The sequence below is a fragment of the Aethina tumida genome, chromosome 3 (genome assembly GCF_024364675.1).
Source record: "Aethina tumida isolate Nest 87 chromosome 3, icAetTumi1.1, whole genome shotgun sequence".
NCBI lineage: Eukaryota > Metazoa > Arthropoda > Insecta > Coleoptera > Nitidulidae > Aethina > Aethina tumida.
The window spans coordinates 29,956,780-29,971,825 of NC_065437.1; the positions used below are offsets into that span (position 1 = coordinate 29,956,780).

At 27.7% G+C, this 15,046-nt stretch overlaps 4 protein-coding genes across 7 annotated transcripts in view; 2 read left to right on the forward strand and 2 right to left on the reverse strand.

Moving 5' to 3' along the window:
• Window positions 1-5,277: 5,277 nt before the first annotated feature.
• Window positions 5,278-7,743, forward strand: LOC109600746 (elongin-B). The gene is made up of 4 exons (XM_020016923.2): window positions 5,278-5,433; window positions 5,551-5,644; window positions 5,710-5,854; window positions 6,452-7,743. The coding sequence occupies exons 1-4, from the start codon at window positions 5,431-5,433 to the stop codon at window positions 6,561-6,563; spliced, it is 354 nt and encodes a 117-aa protein (XP_019872482.1). The 5' UTR covers window positions 5,278-5,430; the 3' UTR covers window positions 6,564-7,743.
• A 2,279-nt stretch (window positions 7,744-10,022) lies between these two features.
• LOC126265032 (uncharacterized) lies at window positions 10,023-10,735 on the forward strand. Its single transcript, XM_049965280.1, has 4 exons — window positions 10,023-10,053; window positions 10,104-10,199; window positions 10,260-10,418; window positions 10,471-10,735. The coding sequence occupies exons 1-4, from the start codon at window positions 10,045-10,047 to the stop codon at window positions 10,528-10,530; spliced, it is 324 nt and encodes a 107-aa protein (XP_049821237.1). The 5' UTR covers window positions 10,023-10,044; the 3' UTR covers window positions 10,531-10,735.
• Window positions 10,736-10,901: 166 nt separating this feature from the next.
• LOC126265031 (transcription factor LBX1-like) lies at window positions 10,902-13,114 on the reverse strand. Its single transcript, XM_049965276.1, has 3 exons — window positions 12,796-13,114; window positions 11,127-11,353; window positions 10,902-11,070 (listed from the first exon to the last, which is right to left on the reverse strand). The coding sequence occupies exons 1-3, from the start codon at window positions 13,046-13,048 to the stop codon at window positions 10,948-10,950; spliced, it is 603 nt and encodes a 200-aa protein (XP_049821233.1). The 5' UTR covers window positions 13,049-13,114; the 3' UTR covers window positions 10,902-10,947.
• A 720-nt stretch (window positions 13,115-13,834) lies between these two features.
• The window catches only part of LOC109600751 (furin-like protease 2), a 323,673-nt gene continuing 322,461 nt past the window's right edge, over window positions 13,835-15,046 (reverse strand). For all 4 annotated transcript variants that reach the window (XM_049965263.1, XM_049965262.1, XM_049965261.1 and 1 more), the window contains 2 exons: window positions 14,854-15,026; window positions 13,835-14,795 (listed from right to left, as the gene is read on the reverse strand). In XM_049965263.1, the coding sequence (XP_049821220.1) occupies window positions 14,625-14,795; window positions 14,854-15,026 (344 nt within the window). In that variant the 3' untranslated portion in view covers window positions 13,835-14,624. The remainder of the gene's footprint in view (window positions 14,796-14,853; window positions 15,027-15,046) is intronic.

A 15,046-nucleotide genomic window follows, 5' to 3' on the forward strand; every position in this document is an offset into this window, starting at 1 on the left:
ATCCTTGTTTCGCTTGTTCGATGTGTGTGTGAGAGAAGTTGAGAAATCGTAATTTCATTATGAATTGAGTGGTATTTATATTTTTTATCGTATTAGACAGACAAGTTGTCTGGCAAGGACGGGAGACCCGGATGTCAATATGTCAATTCTCGCGTATTTCCGCGATTCTATTATTAATCCTAATTACTTATTTACATATTCCACTTTCCTTACTGATCTCCACTCAATACGAGTGTCATTATTAGTCTCGATAGTCTTTCAGGTCTATGTACTCGTAGGTGGGCAAGACTGATTTTACCATTTTTGGAGAAATGATTAGTTAAAATCTTTCATTTTAATAGACTATTAATCTTAATTCTTTAGAATCATTTTAAAGTTCAATAATTAGGAAATAGTGACTTAACATTAAAATTTTGGACCTAAAACTTTCTTGACCTAAGTTATGTACTTTTTGTACTTCGATATAATTTTTTCCAACGAATAACAGAAATAATCAAAACATTGAAAGTGAATAAGATTATTGCTTAATACAAATATTATATTAAGTTTTAATTTTAAAATTTTTATTAATTAATTACTATTTAAGAGAAAAGATGATGGATTTCATGAAAATAGTTTCTGTCATAAAATTCCCATCAATGTTACAAAATTTAGTATATTTTTTCAGAATAAACATCATTGCACAATTTACAGTTTAATGCAGTGGCCATGTTCTGTAAATAAAATGTCAAAGTCACATTACATACGATATAAATATTATGTCAATTGAGAAATCAGCCAAAATTTAAATGTGCTTCAATTTTTCTGATAAACATAATTTAAAATTTAAATTTTAGCACGTTGTGACCAGACAATAATAAATTTTAGTCCAAACTTTTGCTATCTATAGGTTAAAAGAAAAAAACTCAAGCCGGAAATATAAAGCATCGTCTAGCAAATTCTTAATTATTTCAGCACGTGGTAGTGTTTTTCTTCCTCATGGTTGTTTGAAGGAAATACTCCGGAGCAATCGTTAAACAGCAATTAATCAGTTACAAATCAACAAATTAACAAAATGAGTATTTTATGCAAGTTTTGGATAGATAAAACCATAGTTTCAACAGATTTCTTCACGATTATGTCATTAGTTATTTCAGTAGGGCACTTTCCTATAAGTATTTTTCCGCGCCTACTGCGTATGAGGAACTTGTTATTGGTAAATTAATTTCCACATTCAAAGGAATCCCCTTTTTGTAACAAGACCTTCCACTTGGCAATGACATTCAGCAATTAACTTTTTCATTAATTTCTTCTGGCGCTACAAATATTTATTCTGACACAAGTATAAATATCTATTTATATAGTTTGTCGGGATAATTATATTTATAAAAAAATCGGAAATATATCGCAGTAATAAATCATGTAAATTTGAATATAGTAAAGGTTCCACTGTTTATTAATAACATTAGAAAGGCTACCCCACCGTCATAGGAATTTTTTACACCAGAAAAATTATCAAACAAAAATATATAAACATATACTAGTATAAAGACCTTGGAGCAACATCAAAATACTTACTTGTACGCGCAGGAGGGATTCGATGCACTAAATGTCTTGAGCTTGTCAAGCCCCATTTATATACGATCTTCAGGCACATGCAGTCAACAGGGTGTTAATTACTATACTTTACGTAAAGAGCTTTTGCATTAATTTCGTTATTGCCGATTAGATTTGTTACTGGAGTTCAATGTACTTCAGATGAAATAAATAACAACCACTATAGTGTATGTTTTTATGGAAAACGGAAGTTTTGAGATCAGACTGAATTAAAAAAATTGGTAAATATTGAAAAATCCTTATTATAAATATATAAATAGTAAATAAATGGAGATCGGTTTCTTAAAATACGATTTGGAAAATATCTTTTCATATTCCAACATTTAATTAATTATAACGAATAGGTATTCAAATATTTAATTTAAGTTTTATGCTTACCAAAAAAATTTTTTGGTTTAAAATTTCCATTATTATATATAAAATTATATAAATATTTGAATAAAAATATTTTTTGTTCTTACATTAAATTATTTTATTTTCTCTAAATCTAAAATAAAATAAATGTAAATTAATTCGTTATTTTATTTGAAATTGTGTACTTGTATTAATTTGAGATATTTTACTATTCGATTATTTATTCAGATATTAACCATCCAAAAAATTTGTATATACCATATAATTTGAATTTTATATGTACAAATAGAGCTAAATTGATTGGTGTATATTGCTTTAAATATAATATTAAGTTTTATATAATATACTGAAATAAAAATATAATATAATAATATGTAACAAATAAAAGCTAATCTTGATTTTTAATTTATTTTCAGGTTTAGAAGTCCCTTAAAACCTGTAGTCACAGCTTTTTATATTGCTTGAATTTATTGATTTTTATTTAATTAATTAATTAATAATTTATCTTTTAGTTAACTAGTACACTCATTAAGAATTATTTATTTATATATTTATTATAAATATTGAAGTTAAATGGTTTATTATTTAAAAAATGTATGCATCTCTGTAGTTATAAAGTAAAGTGACATATTTTGAAGTTTTTTATAATCGCTCTTAATTGAACCGTATAATCGAGTAACTAAACCTTAATAATAAATAAAAAATAAAATTAATAATTAAAAAAGTAAAGAATATGATAATTTTTATTAGGAATAAATAATATTTTATAAAATTATTTCGATATGGTTACAGAAATAATTGAGATATTTTTTAAGACACCACTCAAGATCTTAGTGAAGTAATATTGATTATTTTCTAACAGTTATATTTTCATCATCTTTATCAATAAAGATTGAGAATTGTGTAAAGAATTGAGAACAAATTTATTTATAAATTGCATCTAATGTTGAGAGGTTTTATAATGGCACGTTAGAGGTGGAATACATATATCATTTAAGAATTATTCATGAGGGAAAGTTTATTTTTAAAATTCATACATATTTTATATTAATTAGTTAAAAGAGTTAAAGTTTTCTTAATACGTTGTACTGAGTCAAATATGTGTGATCGTTGCAGGAGTACGGGACGTAATTGAGCAGGAATTTTTATCACTTTCTTAAACCATATTGAAAATTTTCTCACATATCGTTAAAAATATTTATCTTCTCAATAATAAGAAGAACTTTAACAGTACTCTAACAAGAACCTGTGAAATAAATCCTTCTTAAAATTTTACGATGTCTTTAAAAAAAAAAAAATTCAGTTTCATGAAGAATAGACTGGATCAGCTTGAATGATCTTGATCATGTAAATTGGACCTACGATGGTGGCCAGATAAATAGGAAACGCACACCTCTAATTAAATGAAATCAGAATATTTTATATTTAACTAAAATAATTACACTATATTCTTTCTCCCGTTATCCATTTTGTACATAAATCAAAATAATTTCTCAATAAATTAAATCTAAAACAAAATAAGTGCGAAATGTGGCTTCTCACAGAAGCTCTACTTGTTATGAAATATATATTTTAAAAATATATATTTGTTAAATAATTTATACATAACTTTAAACACACATAAATAATTGATATTATTTTATTAAGTACTCTTTGTTATGACCACCTGTACAGTGAGGCAAAGATTCAATGAAATATCAGCAATAGTCGTTTGAAATTAAATTTCACGAATGGCCAAACGAGAATCTGAACACTTTTATGTTTTAACCAATTTTGAACAACTTTAGATGGGTGCTTCGAATCATTATCATGCATAGTATTCCATGTAATGGTAAATTATTGTGGTTCCATTATGTCTCAATAATTTTTTGTAATGTTCCATACTGTGTCAAGGGAGGGAACTCCTAACCAAAATTTTCCTACACCGTGTTTCGAAGATTTTGTAGTGGGATCCAAATTTTTATTAGGAGGTCGATATTTTATCATCTCATCTTCTTCTATTGAATATGGATTCATCATTTCAAAATACCCTTCTCCAAAATTCTGGAGGATAATTAATACATTTTTGTGTTCGAATATTATTCTTTAATACCAATGATTCCTATATCCTTGCAAGTTTTGTTCATTCAGTCGACGTCTGATTGTTGTACTAGACGCATTGATATTGTATGATCTAGTTAATTCATTTTTATTTAACTAGCGGACAAAAAAGGATGTCGTTTACTGCTTTTTCCAATTTGTCTGTTAATAAAAGGAGTTGTTTTTGTTAGGTGCTTTTCTTATTGTATTTTCAATTGAGTGTGTTGCTTCATATTTTTTAATAAGTATTGTAAACCTTTTTTTTGGAAAATCTTAAATTATAACTACTAAGAGTATGTTAAATACATTTACAAAACCTAAACACATGCGTTTAAAGCAGTATCTTCGATCGATTATAAGATGTACATTTATTTAACATAGTAAATGTAATGAATGTTACCAGTTAAATATAAATTAAATATTAGTTTTTCCTTTACACTCAAATAAGTTTCTTATTGTGTATCCAACTTTGTTTGTTTGAAATTGAGTTTGTTTTAATTATTGTGCAATTATAAAGTCGTATTTCCTAAATAACTAATAACATTTTCAGAAACACAATGCTAACGTGTATAGAAGAAGACATGCCAATAATATGACGCTTTTAGGATGATAGTGACCCTAATATATATATATATATATATATATATATATAGACCAATAAACTGACAGTTTAGAAATGTTCAACGCAGAGTTCATATCTTAACTACCTTGAACCATCCAATCCAAAAAATTTAAAAATTATGAAAAAGTGTACAGTATTTCATGAAGCATGGTATTCAATTCCAAAACAATATATTCATAACTTGATTGACTTTTTGAGAAACAAATTTATAAGAAAACAAAGAATATGCCATAATATTAACTTAATTAAATAAAAAATATGAAAATGAATTCGTTTCTTTAATTTTGTTTGCTCCTTTTGTATGCATTCCCTTTAAAATTTATAATTATAAAATTAATAATACGTATTTCAAATTTTATACATTGATTTATTTCTAACAAAAAAATATAAAATTAATATGTCAATTGACGTGTTAAAATTTCTTGTTGGGGTAATCAATATATTTTCTATCTGTGGGAACGCATTATTTAAATTATAAAACAAATTATTTCTTCATGATATGCGACATTAGACCAAACCCACTGTTTTTGAATTTGTTACTTGTTACACATTATTATAATATCAACACAAAAGTACGTGTTAAACCAATAAGAGTTTGAAATTCGCGCTGGTATTAATGGTTTGACATGCGCATTAGATTTGTTGGCAAATTTAGGGATATTTGTGAATCCGAATAAATTGTTCCGTGTTTGTCACCTTGATTCGGTGCCGTGGATAGATGAGTCCTATGAACCGATTACGTTTTTTTATAATCTAAAATAAACAACTATTAAACCAAAATGGTGAGTATAGCCGGCCACAGAAAATTCTAATGCGTGAAACGCCAAAATCACATTGGCCGCCAGTTGGTGCACTTAACCTATATGTGCAATTTTGATTTTGTTTTATTTTCATTTTAGGATGTGTTTTTGATGATAAGACGGAAAAAATTAACAATTTTCACCGATGCTAAGGACACTACGACTGTACTGGAACTGAAGAAGATTATTGAAGGTGATTAGTTGTTTATCTGATTTTTTGACAACACAGAAGGCAAGTTAATTTGTTTTATTTCTCAGGCATTCTCAAGGTAGCACCACAAAACCAGCAACTGTTCAACAAAGACAACACTGTAATGGAAGATAGCAAAATGCTGCAGGATTACGGTCTTACTTCAAGCATTGCTAAAGCCCAAAGTCCTGCCACAGTAGGCCTCGCAGTTAAGTATGTATATAAAATTTACGTTTTAGTTTAGGTATGAAAATGTCTCTTACATAAAAATAAACTAACAAATATTTAATCAAAATATGTAAATTTTCTTTCTTCAAGTTCTTATCTGAATTTAGTCAACAAAAGAATAATCTGATATGAAATGATTCAATATAAAATAATTTTATATTACATTAAAAAAATAATGACAAATCAAATAAAAATATACATTTTATTTTTTATTTGATTTGATTTTTTTTAGTTCATCAGAAATAGAAGTGTATTATAATCTAGAGCAAATATTTTCACATGACAGATAATAAAGTTCTTAGTAAACATAATTTAGCTTAATTTTGTTATATGATATAATAATTTTCATATTATTTATGTTAATACTTTTAAATATATTGAACAATTTTAGAAGCAAATATTATTAATTAAATGTTTACAAAATATGGTTTACAAAGGAATAATTGACAATGTGTGATATTTAGGTCAAGTTAAGTATTTTGAATCAGTATCATTGTATAAATTTGAATCAATAATTTTTCACATAATCATTGGATTTTCGAAAATAAATAAGAGTTGTAACATTTTGTTTTTTTATCACAGAGATGATAATGGACAATTTGAACCCCTGGAACTAACACAATACTCAGCACCACCAGATCTACCAGATGTGATGAAGTCCCAAGAGAGCAATGGTCAAGAGCAGCAGCCTTGAACATCATTGCTCTTGCTTAATACATCGAAAACTATATAAAAAAATGCTATTCAGCTGCAACCAAATGAATTTTCATTTTTTTCTCATCATTGAGTAACATTAATTTTTAATCTGATGGTAAATTATTTGAAACAATGTGGACATGTAGCCTAAATCTTAAATATCATCACTGTGAAATGTAAACATTTTAATGGACTTTATTATTAGTTTTTGACTAATGCCTTTTCATGACATAAGTACTGTTGTGATAGTTTTATAACTGTAGATGAATTTTGATCTAATCACCTCATTATTATTAAATTCATATTTTAATGTAAAGGCTTCAGCTTGTATAAATTATTTTCTTTTGTAAGCTAGTTAGTCTGAAAAATTTAGTGTAAGACATATATGGTTCAGTATGATGTGGGTGATAGGATGGGTATTTCTTAAAACATTTTTACTCAAAACACTTAACAAAGGATTTGAGATTTATAAATAAATAAATATGTGCATATAAAATACCCATCTTCATATTTTGATTTGTGTGAATGAAAATTATGTTGAGAAATGTCCACTATTAAGTATTACTTAAATTATTAAAATATGCTTGCATTACATGAATTCAGTACCTATTCACCATAAATGGTGGTATTTAAACTAACAGTGTTTATTAGATTTCATTTATTGCTAGCCTATTTTTTGTTACGTATTACGTCGTGGTTTCTTTGTATATGATTTTTGGAAAACATCTCCAATTGGATAGTCAATATGGTGAAAGACATTTCGTTGAACTAATAAATTTGGTGTGTGGTGCAGTATGTGATTTTTTTCGAAATTTTCAATTGAAAAGGAGCTGGCATTCTTTTCTAACAATAGATGCTTCATTTAAATTTATTTAACATTGTAAATGTAATGAATGTTACCAGTTCAAATAAAAATATAAATTAAATATTAGTTTTTCCTTTACAGTCAAATAAGTTTCTTATTGTGTATCCAACTTTGTTTGAAATTGTGTTCGTTTTAATTATTGTGCAATTATAAAGCCATATTTCCTAAATAACTGCAAAGTAACACCATTACTTCTTAACTCAATAATATCCTTAGTCATTTTGTAAATTCCTATTATTGGTTGTAAGTTCATTTTAACTGTAAATTCCTGGTATTTATATTTAATATATAGAAATAAAAAAAAATAAATGAATACTGTTTCATTTACAAAAACCCAAATCACTAAATAAACCAATGTACCTATTGAAATGTTTCTCTGAAGAGTTGTAAGAGGTGGTAGCAGCTTGAAAAGTACATATTTCGATCCTTCTGCCCAGCAAAAATGAGACAATGCCCATTCCAATCTTCGTGACCGAAAACCTGTTTTTGGCAAGCATCTAGAATATGTGGTACGAGCACCTATAGCGTTTTCTAGCGAGCAGTCAGTTGCGAAGAGAACCCTGAGGTTAATCTACTGGCTTCTATTTTTTTTTTTTTTTGAGACAAAGAGAAGAAAGTTTAAAAACTCCTGGTATTGATCCGACGATCATAACCATAGTGTTACCATGTATGATAAATCATATATGGGGAAAAAAAACGACGTATATTTGCATATACGGGGTATGCTGAAAGAGGAGACGTAGAACTGATAAAGATGCCAGCCCCCTGTCAATTGGGTTCGGAAGAACAAGTCCAATTTGAGGAAGATCCAAGATCTTTCTGGGGATGGATTGGACTTGCAGTTAGATCCATTAGCTTTTCACTACCACTGGGTTGTGGAGCGGTACTGTGTCCCAGACAAGGTGGATCTATCCTGGGGATTGGCTTCTACCACTCCTAGATCTTTATGAAGTAGAATTTTTATAAAATATAAGAGAGAAATAACATTTTGTGCAGTAACTGATTGACTCCAGATTCCAACATTCCAATTGGTCCACTGCCCTCATATGGAGTTAATTTATGTTTACGCATAATTGTCTAGAAAAAGTATTTAAAAAATAATATATTAATTAATTATGTTAATAATTTTAAATATATTGAAAAAGTTTGCGGTAAATATTATTACTAAAATGTTTACAAAATATAGGTTACATGGAGGTATTGGACAATGCGTGACTTGTAGGTCAGTCATCTTAATTTAATAAGTTTTGATTACAATAGTCGTAAATAAATAAGTGCTTAAACATTTTGTTTTTTATCCTAAATGTGAAAACGGGCAATTTGAGTCCCTGTAACTGACACAATATTCAGCACCATCAGATCTAATATGATGTGAGTGATAGGATCACTCACTTTATCACTATAGGTTATTTTAAAGAACTGAATCATTTAAATTTATCTTACTATTTTATATGTCAATTTTTGTAATATACTATATAGTTTTTTTATCAACTTAAAACTTTCTCAATTAAGACAATTATTTATAACATCTGTTTTTCAAAACAAATTACGTAAATTATACCTCTTGTATTAAGTGTCGATACATTAAGTATGATAATAGTAAAAGTATTAGAAAAGGAAACATTTTAGTGTCTAGACATTAAACACTCGGCAGTGCTGAAGAAACATACGTCAACATCTTATGGTTTGAATAAATATTCCTATATGAGATGGCCACTGAAGAGTCACACTTGAAAGTGATCAAAATTGTAATGATTATAACAGGACTATGGACGTTGGAGAAGTCTCACCGCCTATATATGATTTATCAGTGCTATTCTAAAACTTACAGATACATATATTATTTAAACCTCGCTTCGATTTTGATGAAAATCCCAATTTCGTGGGGAAATCGAGAAGACCTAATCGAGAACCTATCATTTTCAATAACATATACACTAATATTGGTAGCACTACGTTACACTTCCAACGATACCATAAAAGATCTGCTCCGTCAAATTTTAGAAAAAGAAAAAATTATTTTAAACCATAGTAACAAAGAAGTCAGGGACGTATATTTTCATTATACTAGGTATAACAATAAAACGAATGCCTACATTTTTGGATCGGTGTTCATTCTGATGATTGGTTTATACGTCGTTTGGATTCATTTAGCTTTTAAAGGAATTGAAGATAATCTACTATTTCCAGTTTATATGCCATTTAATTTGCTAACACCATTTTGGGTTGGCTTCTCTTACAGTTCTGTACAACTTTTTATAGCTGGATTCTTCTATATTTACACGAAGATGTTGTTCATTTCACTAATGATATATGCTGTGGCGTTGTTAAAGTTATTGCAACATTTTCTGCAAAAGTTAATTGGCTACTCTATTGGTTATAGTAAGTCAAATGAAGTATCAATGGAAGAGGCCAAACACACTATTATAAAAAGCTGTATTTTTGAACATAAAGCTATAATAAAGTACACATAATGATTTATATGTGCCATAATCGTGTTTAATAATTATTTTTCAGATATGTTTTAACAGTAAGAGAAGTAACCACTACCTTTGTACTCATTACATTTATATCAACATCTTTTGAGTTATGTGTTGTTTTACTACGATTGTTGATGATTCAAGTAAGTAGATACTAAAGTGTTTAATTAATTTTATTTCTTTAAAAATTTAGGAAAGGGAGGATTACGTTCCAACTATTATGCTGTTGGCGATGCATGTTAGTCATTTAACAATATTATATTGGAACGCAGATTTAATTAGATCTGAAGTATGGGATTTATATATTACTTCTTATTAAACCGCTCTCTGTATGTCAACATTTTTTCAGAGTATGCAGTTAGCGCAACATGCATATTTATATTCAGATTGGCATAAGGGAAACACCAGATTCAAGTTTTTGATCCAAATTTTTATACTTAGAACTCAAGGACCCCTTAGCTTAGCTATTGGGCCTTTTGGTGAGATGTCAAATTTGGCATTTATTAGTGTAAGAACATCTACAAAATACATAATAAAAATTTAAACAATTATTATTTTAGGTTTTGAAAGCTGCCTTTTCATATCTGACATTTTTCAGAAATGTATACAAAGTCGATTAATCATGTCATCTTATCAATCTTGGAAGTTCATTCTATTAGGGAAATTACACTATATAAACTATATAGTTTACATATATTATGTATGTATATTAATATGCAAGTGAATAGTATATTGGCAATTTGTCTAATCAATCACAAATTTATCTAAGGCTGTGTTTATCACTGGATTGTTTTGTTGCCTATGAGGTATTATGCAAATTCCACATTAAACATAATTCATAACACTTCGGATATTATTACTGTTGCCGATATATTAATTACAATATATTATCAGCATAATAAAATTTTTATGACCATAAAGAAGCTTACTATATATTGTTATTCCTCATATTAATTTTCAGTTTGTTTAGTAGAGGGAATATTAAAGAAAATTAATTATTAAAAAAGTAGATTTATTAATAAAATGAAAGAAAATTGTTATTCAAGAAACACGTCATCGGCTGATTTGGTATCTTCCGGTTTGTCTGAAGAATTATCTGTGCTACTTGAACTTAGACTCCTTCTCCACTTTGCTCGTCTATTTTGGAACCAAGTTTTCACCTGTATAAAATATAAATCTATAATACAATCACTTTAATATTTTATTATTGTTTTACCTGTCTATCAGAAAGCTTCAAATTGTCGGCTAATATTTTTCTTTCTTCTGGTGCCAGGTACTTGTGAGCTAGGAACGTCTTTTCCAAAATGTCTGTTTGATTAGCTGTAAATCTAATTTGTCCACCTTTTCTTCTGAAAAGGCTAAGTTGATGGCAGGGTACTGATAATGGTCCTCTGTTGTATGCTTGCCACAATCTATCTTCATATATGTTTTGATAATTTCCTACTGAAATATCAATGGCTTTAATTAGTATTGCAAATAATATTTTACTTATATTTCAATATATGTTACAATCACAACTACAATTTTGTTGGCAGGAAGATGTGACGACGTTAACTTGAGGTAAAGTTTAGTTAATTTATCAAAACCGCACTATTTAGTAGTGATAGTGATTCCACCTATTTAAGATCAAATTATGGGAATACCGAAATACTCGTTACGAAACAGTTAGATGTCTTCCGTTCGATAATAGTCATTGAATAACCAAAGGAAACCCACTTCCACTTGGGTTAGTCTTGTGTAAATTATTTAATGTATAATTATGTTATTAATTTAAAATTAATGATGTACTAAAATAGTGTTAAGTGATGGATTTATTGGACTTTTTAGTGATATAAATTATAAAAAATATATGTGTGCGTATGCTCTCAAGCGTTTTTTGGATGGTTTCAAATTGTCTAAATAGAAAAGTTTACTGTACTATCATTTCAGTTCAAGTAAATATATTAAATACGACCATCTCGAAAACGGTCAGTCTAAGGGGATTTAAAAAGTGTATCTTGATTCTTCCAAAAATTGGGGAAGTAATATTTTCACAAAATGAGATGTTTCAAAAATTAAAATTTAACAACTGCTTTAAAATTACGCTAACTGTCGTTTGAGGTACTTCCTTTAATATACAACAAAATTTTGTTGTTGCTTAAAAATCGAAAATAGAATCTTACATTTTACCACACCCTATTTTAAATAAAGTTTGGTTAAACCGCAATATTTTGCGTCATAAGTAATATAATATTTATCTATGACCCATATCTTAAAAAATACACTGAATCTTAAAATTTTTTGGGGAAACAAAATATACTGATTTAAAATTTTAGAGTATTTTTTTATTTTATAGCCGATTTTATCTACTTTCATAAAGTATTTGAACAAAATTGTTTTTCAGTTTTTGCCGGAAGTAGCATCAACTATTTCAAATCTGACGCCCAGTATTTTGATACATTTTTAAATTCTACCTAAAATGTAGAAGTAATAAAATTATAACTTTATAGTGGAATCCATATTTATTTCATTTACGTTTCATACTGATTTCCTCATTTATTAAATATTTCAAAAATCAAATTCCAACTTTTAATGACAAAAAAATTATAGTTTCTTGATTATTGCAATTTAATATCCCCGAAAATTGTAGACTTTGAATACGGGATATATATATATATATGGACTAATTGAAATAACGTTCTCACTTTCAATAAAACCAGAAGTAGTAATTTGTTTAAAATATTCAGGAATATAGCTTATAGTATTATAATTGTGTAAGAGTATTTTTTAATTGTAATTGTTTCATTTAATAAAATTAAAAATTAATATATTATAAGAAGATAGTTTTATTTCAGCTAATATAGATAGAAAAGTACCTTAAAAAATAAAACGAAAAATTTACTTACTATTATCTAGATATGTGTTGGAATACGATTTTTCTCTGTTATTATAGTAGTTGTAGTAGGGATATTTCGGCAGGTGGCACTCACTTAATTCACACACGGAAAAGTTCTTTCTTACAAGTGTCTGATGTAAGATGCTGTCGTTCATCGATATACTTCTCTGAAGTTTAACAGGATTAAATCTTACAGGATTTTCTAGTCCATCCATCCGATGACCGAAGTCCTTCTTCAGAATGTTTTCAATTGAGAATGACATGATTACGTAACATGTGCTCGTTGTTGAATGTAATCGCGACTGAGAATTTTGACGAGATAAACGTGCTTGGTTGAAGTTTTCTAATTATGTGGTCGTTGGGATTTTCTGGCAGCTTTTATCAAATAGTTAATATTGTTTCCGCTGTGTGCTTGATTAAAAGCACGTCAATTAGAGTCTGTTTAGATAACGAAGTTTTGTTAAAAGAATGGTATTGGCGAATTTTACTGAACTGGCCAATCCGGAAATTGTAAATTATAATTTTGGATTAAGCTGTAGCATCAGGAAATTACAATAGCATTAAAAAGTAAATATATTAATTTAAACAAAATATATAATATTTATTATAATATGATTATACATGATTGATTATGAATAATATTGTTGTGTTGAATATGTTATTCAATAATTTGAATTCATTTAATATTATAAATATAATATTTGTCCGGGTAGCCTTTTGTGGTTTTTAGTTTATGTGGTTGAATAATATGCTTAAATATTATAAAATATAACATATTATGTTTAAACAATTTTGGATTAATTAAAATGCAGTTGTGGTTAAATACTGATATCAAAATTGACGCTGTTATATTCCCCGTGGAAAAACCTAACCAAATCAAATTTTATGGTTAAAACTTATCCAAGGGTCCTTTGTAAACAATGATTAACTAGCCCAATTAATTGATAATTCAGTTATATTTAGAATTTATTTTATTGATTAATATATCCTACAAGACCCAACTGATAAGTTTAATATAGGAGTTTATAGGAATGAAATGAAATATTAGACACATGTAAAATATTTTATTTATAAATTTTCAAACCAATTTGGATAAAATAATGTATAAATTAAAATTTATTACCATTTAAAATATTTATTTTTTTATCTAAGGAACTTTTGTAATCTGACAGTATTTTATCAATCTTAAATTATGAATAGTCTAGTCAAAAAAATATAGTACTATATTATTAAAAGTATCTTAAATCAACTGTCACACAACAAAAGTTTTAAGTTTACCCTAGTTCCTGATAATATCAATTTAATAAATCTGTAAAATAAAATATAAAATTATTAATCCGAATATGTATTTCATAAAATACAAACATTCACAATAAATTTAACAAAAACAAAAATATCATCAAAGCAATAAAAATTCAATCACGAATTTTGGTATCTGGATGTATAGGTTGTAAAATTCCATAAATAACATTGAAACAATTACCTATTGATTATATACAAAGTGTACATTTAAAAATAACTATACTTACGACATGAAATATCAAGAGCACTTAAGTTTCGCTTCTTAAAATTTATTCTTTACATACGCCTGTCTTCATTGATTATAACTTACAAAATAACACGTAGGATTTTGGTACAAATGGTAATCATGTTTGATAATGGGGACTCACATTATATACATATACATTTAGTAATATCTTGTTTTTAACTTAAGTGTAAGCTTAGTGTTACTGCGGCTCATCTGAGTCATCATCTTTATACAAAACACAACACAACAATGAAGACAGTTTTGTTTTTGTATTTACACTATGTTTTAAATTAGTTTCAGTTTTCGCTATTTTAACATGCAGTCCTTTCGGGCTTGGGCGTTATCAGCTTATGCCCTTCCGAACTATCCGAATCGCTTGAATCGCCATCACTCACAGCCACTACATTATAATTACATGTGACTTTTGGTTTCTTTATCGATACCCTGCTGTAACCTCTCTGTTGAGTATGTAAAGTATTTCTCTGTAACAAATTAACAAAGTTAATTCGAGGTTCAAAATTTAAGTAATGTTGAATTTACCTGTAAAACTAAAAATATTACTATAAATAAAATTATAGTGCATAAGCACGCAATTATTGCAAGTCCGGTGATAAAATTAAACGGATTAACAATTTGAAGTGTTGATACTGGTTGAGCTGATAACAGCAGGGCCTCCACATCAATGCGACGTTTGTCTTCCTGCATTTTGCAACCTAAAATGAGAAATCATGAT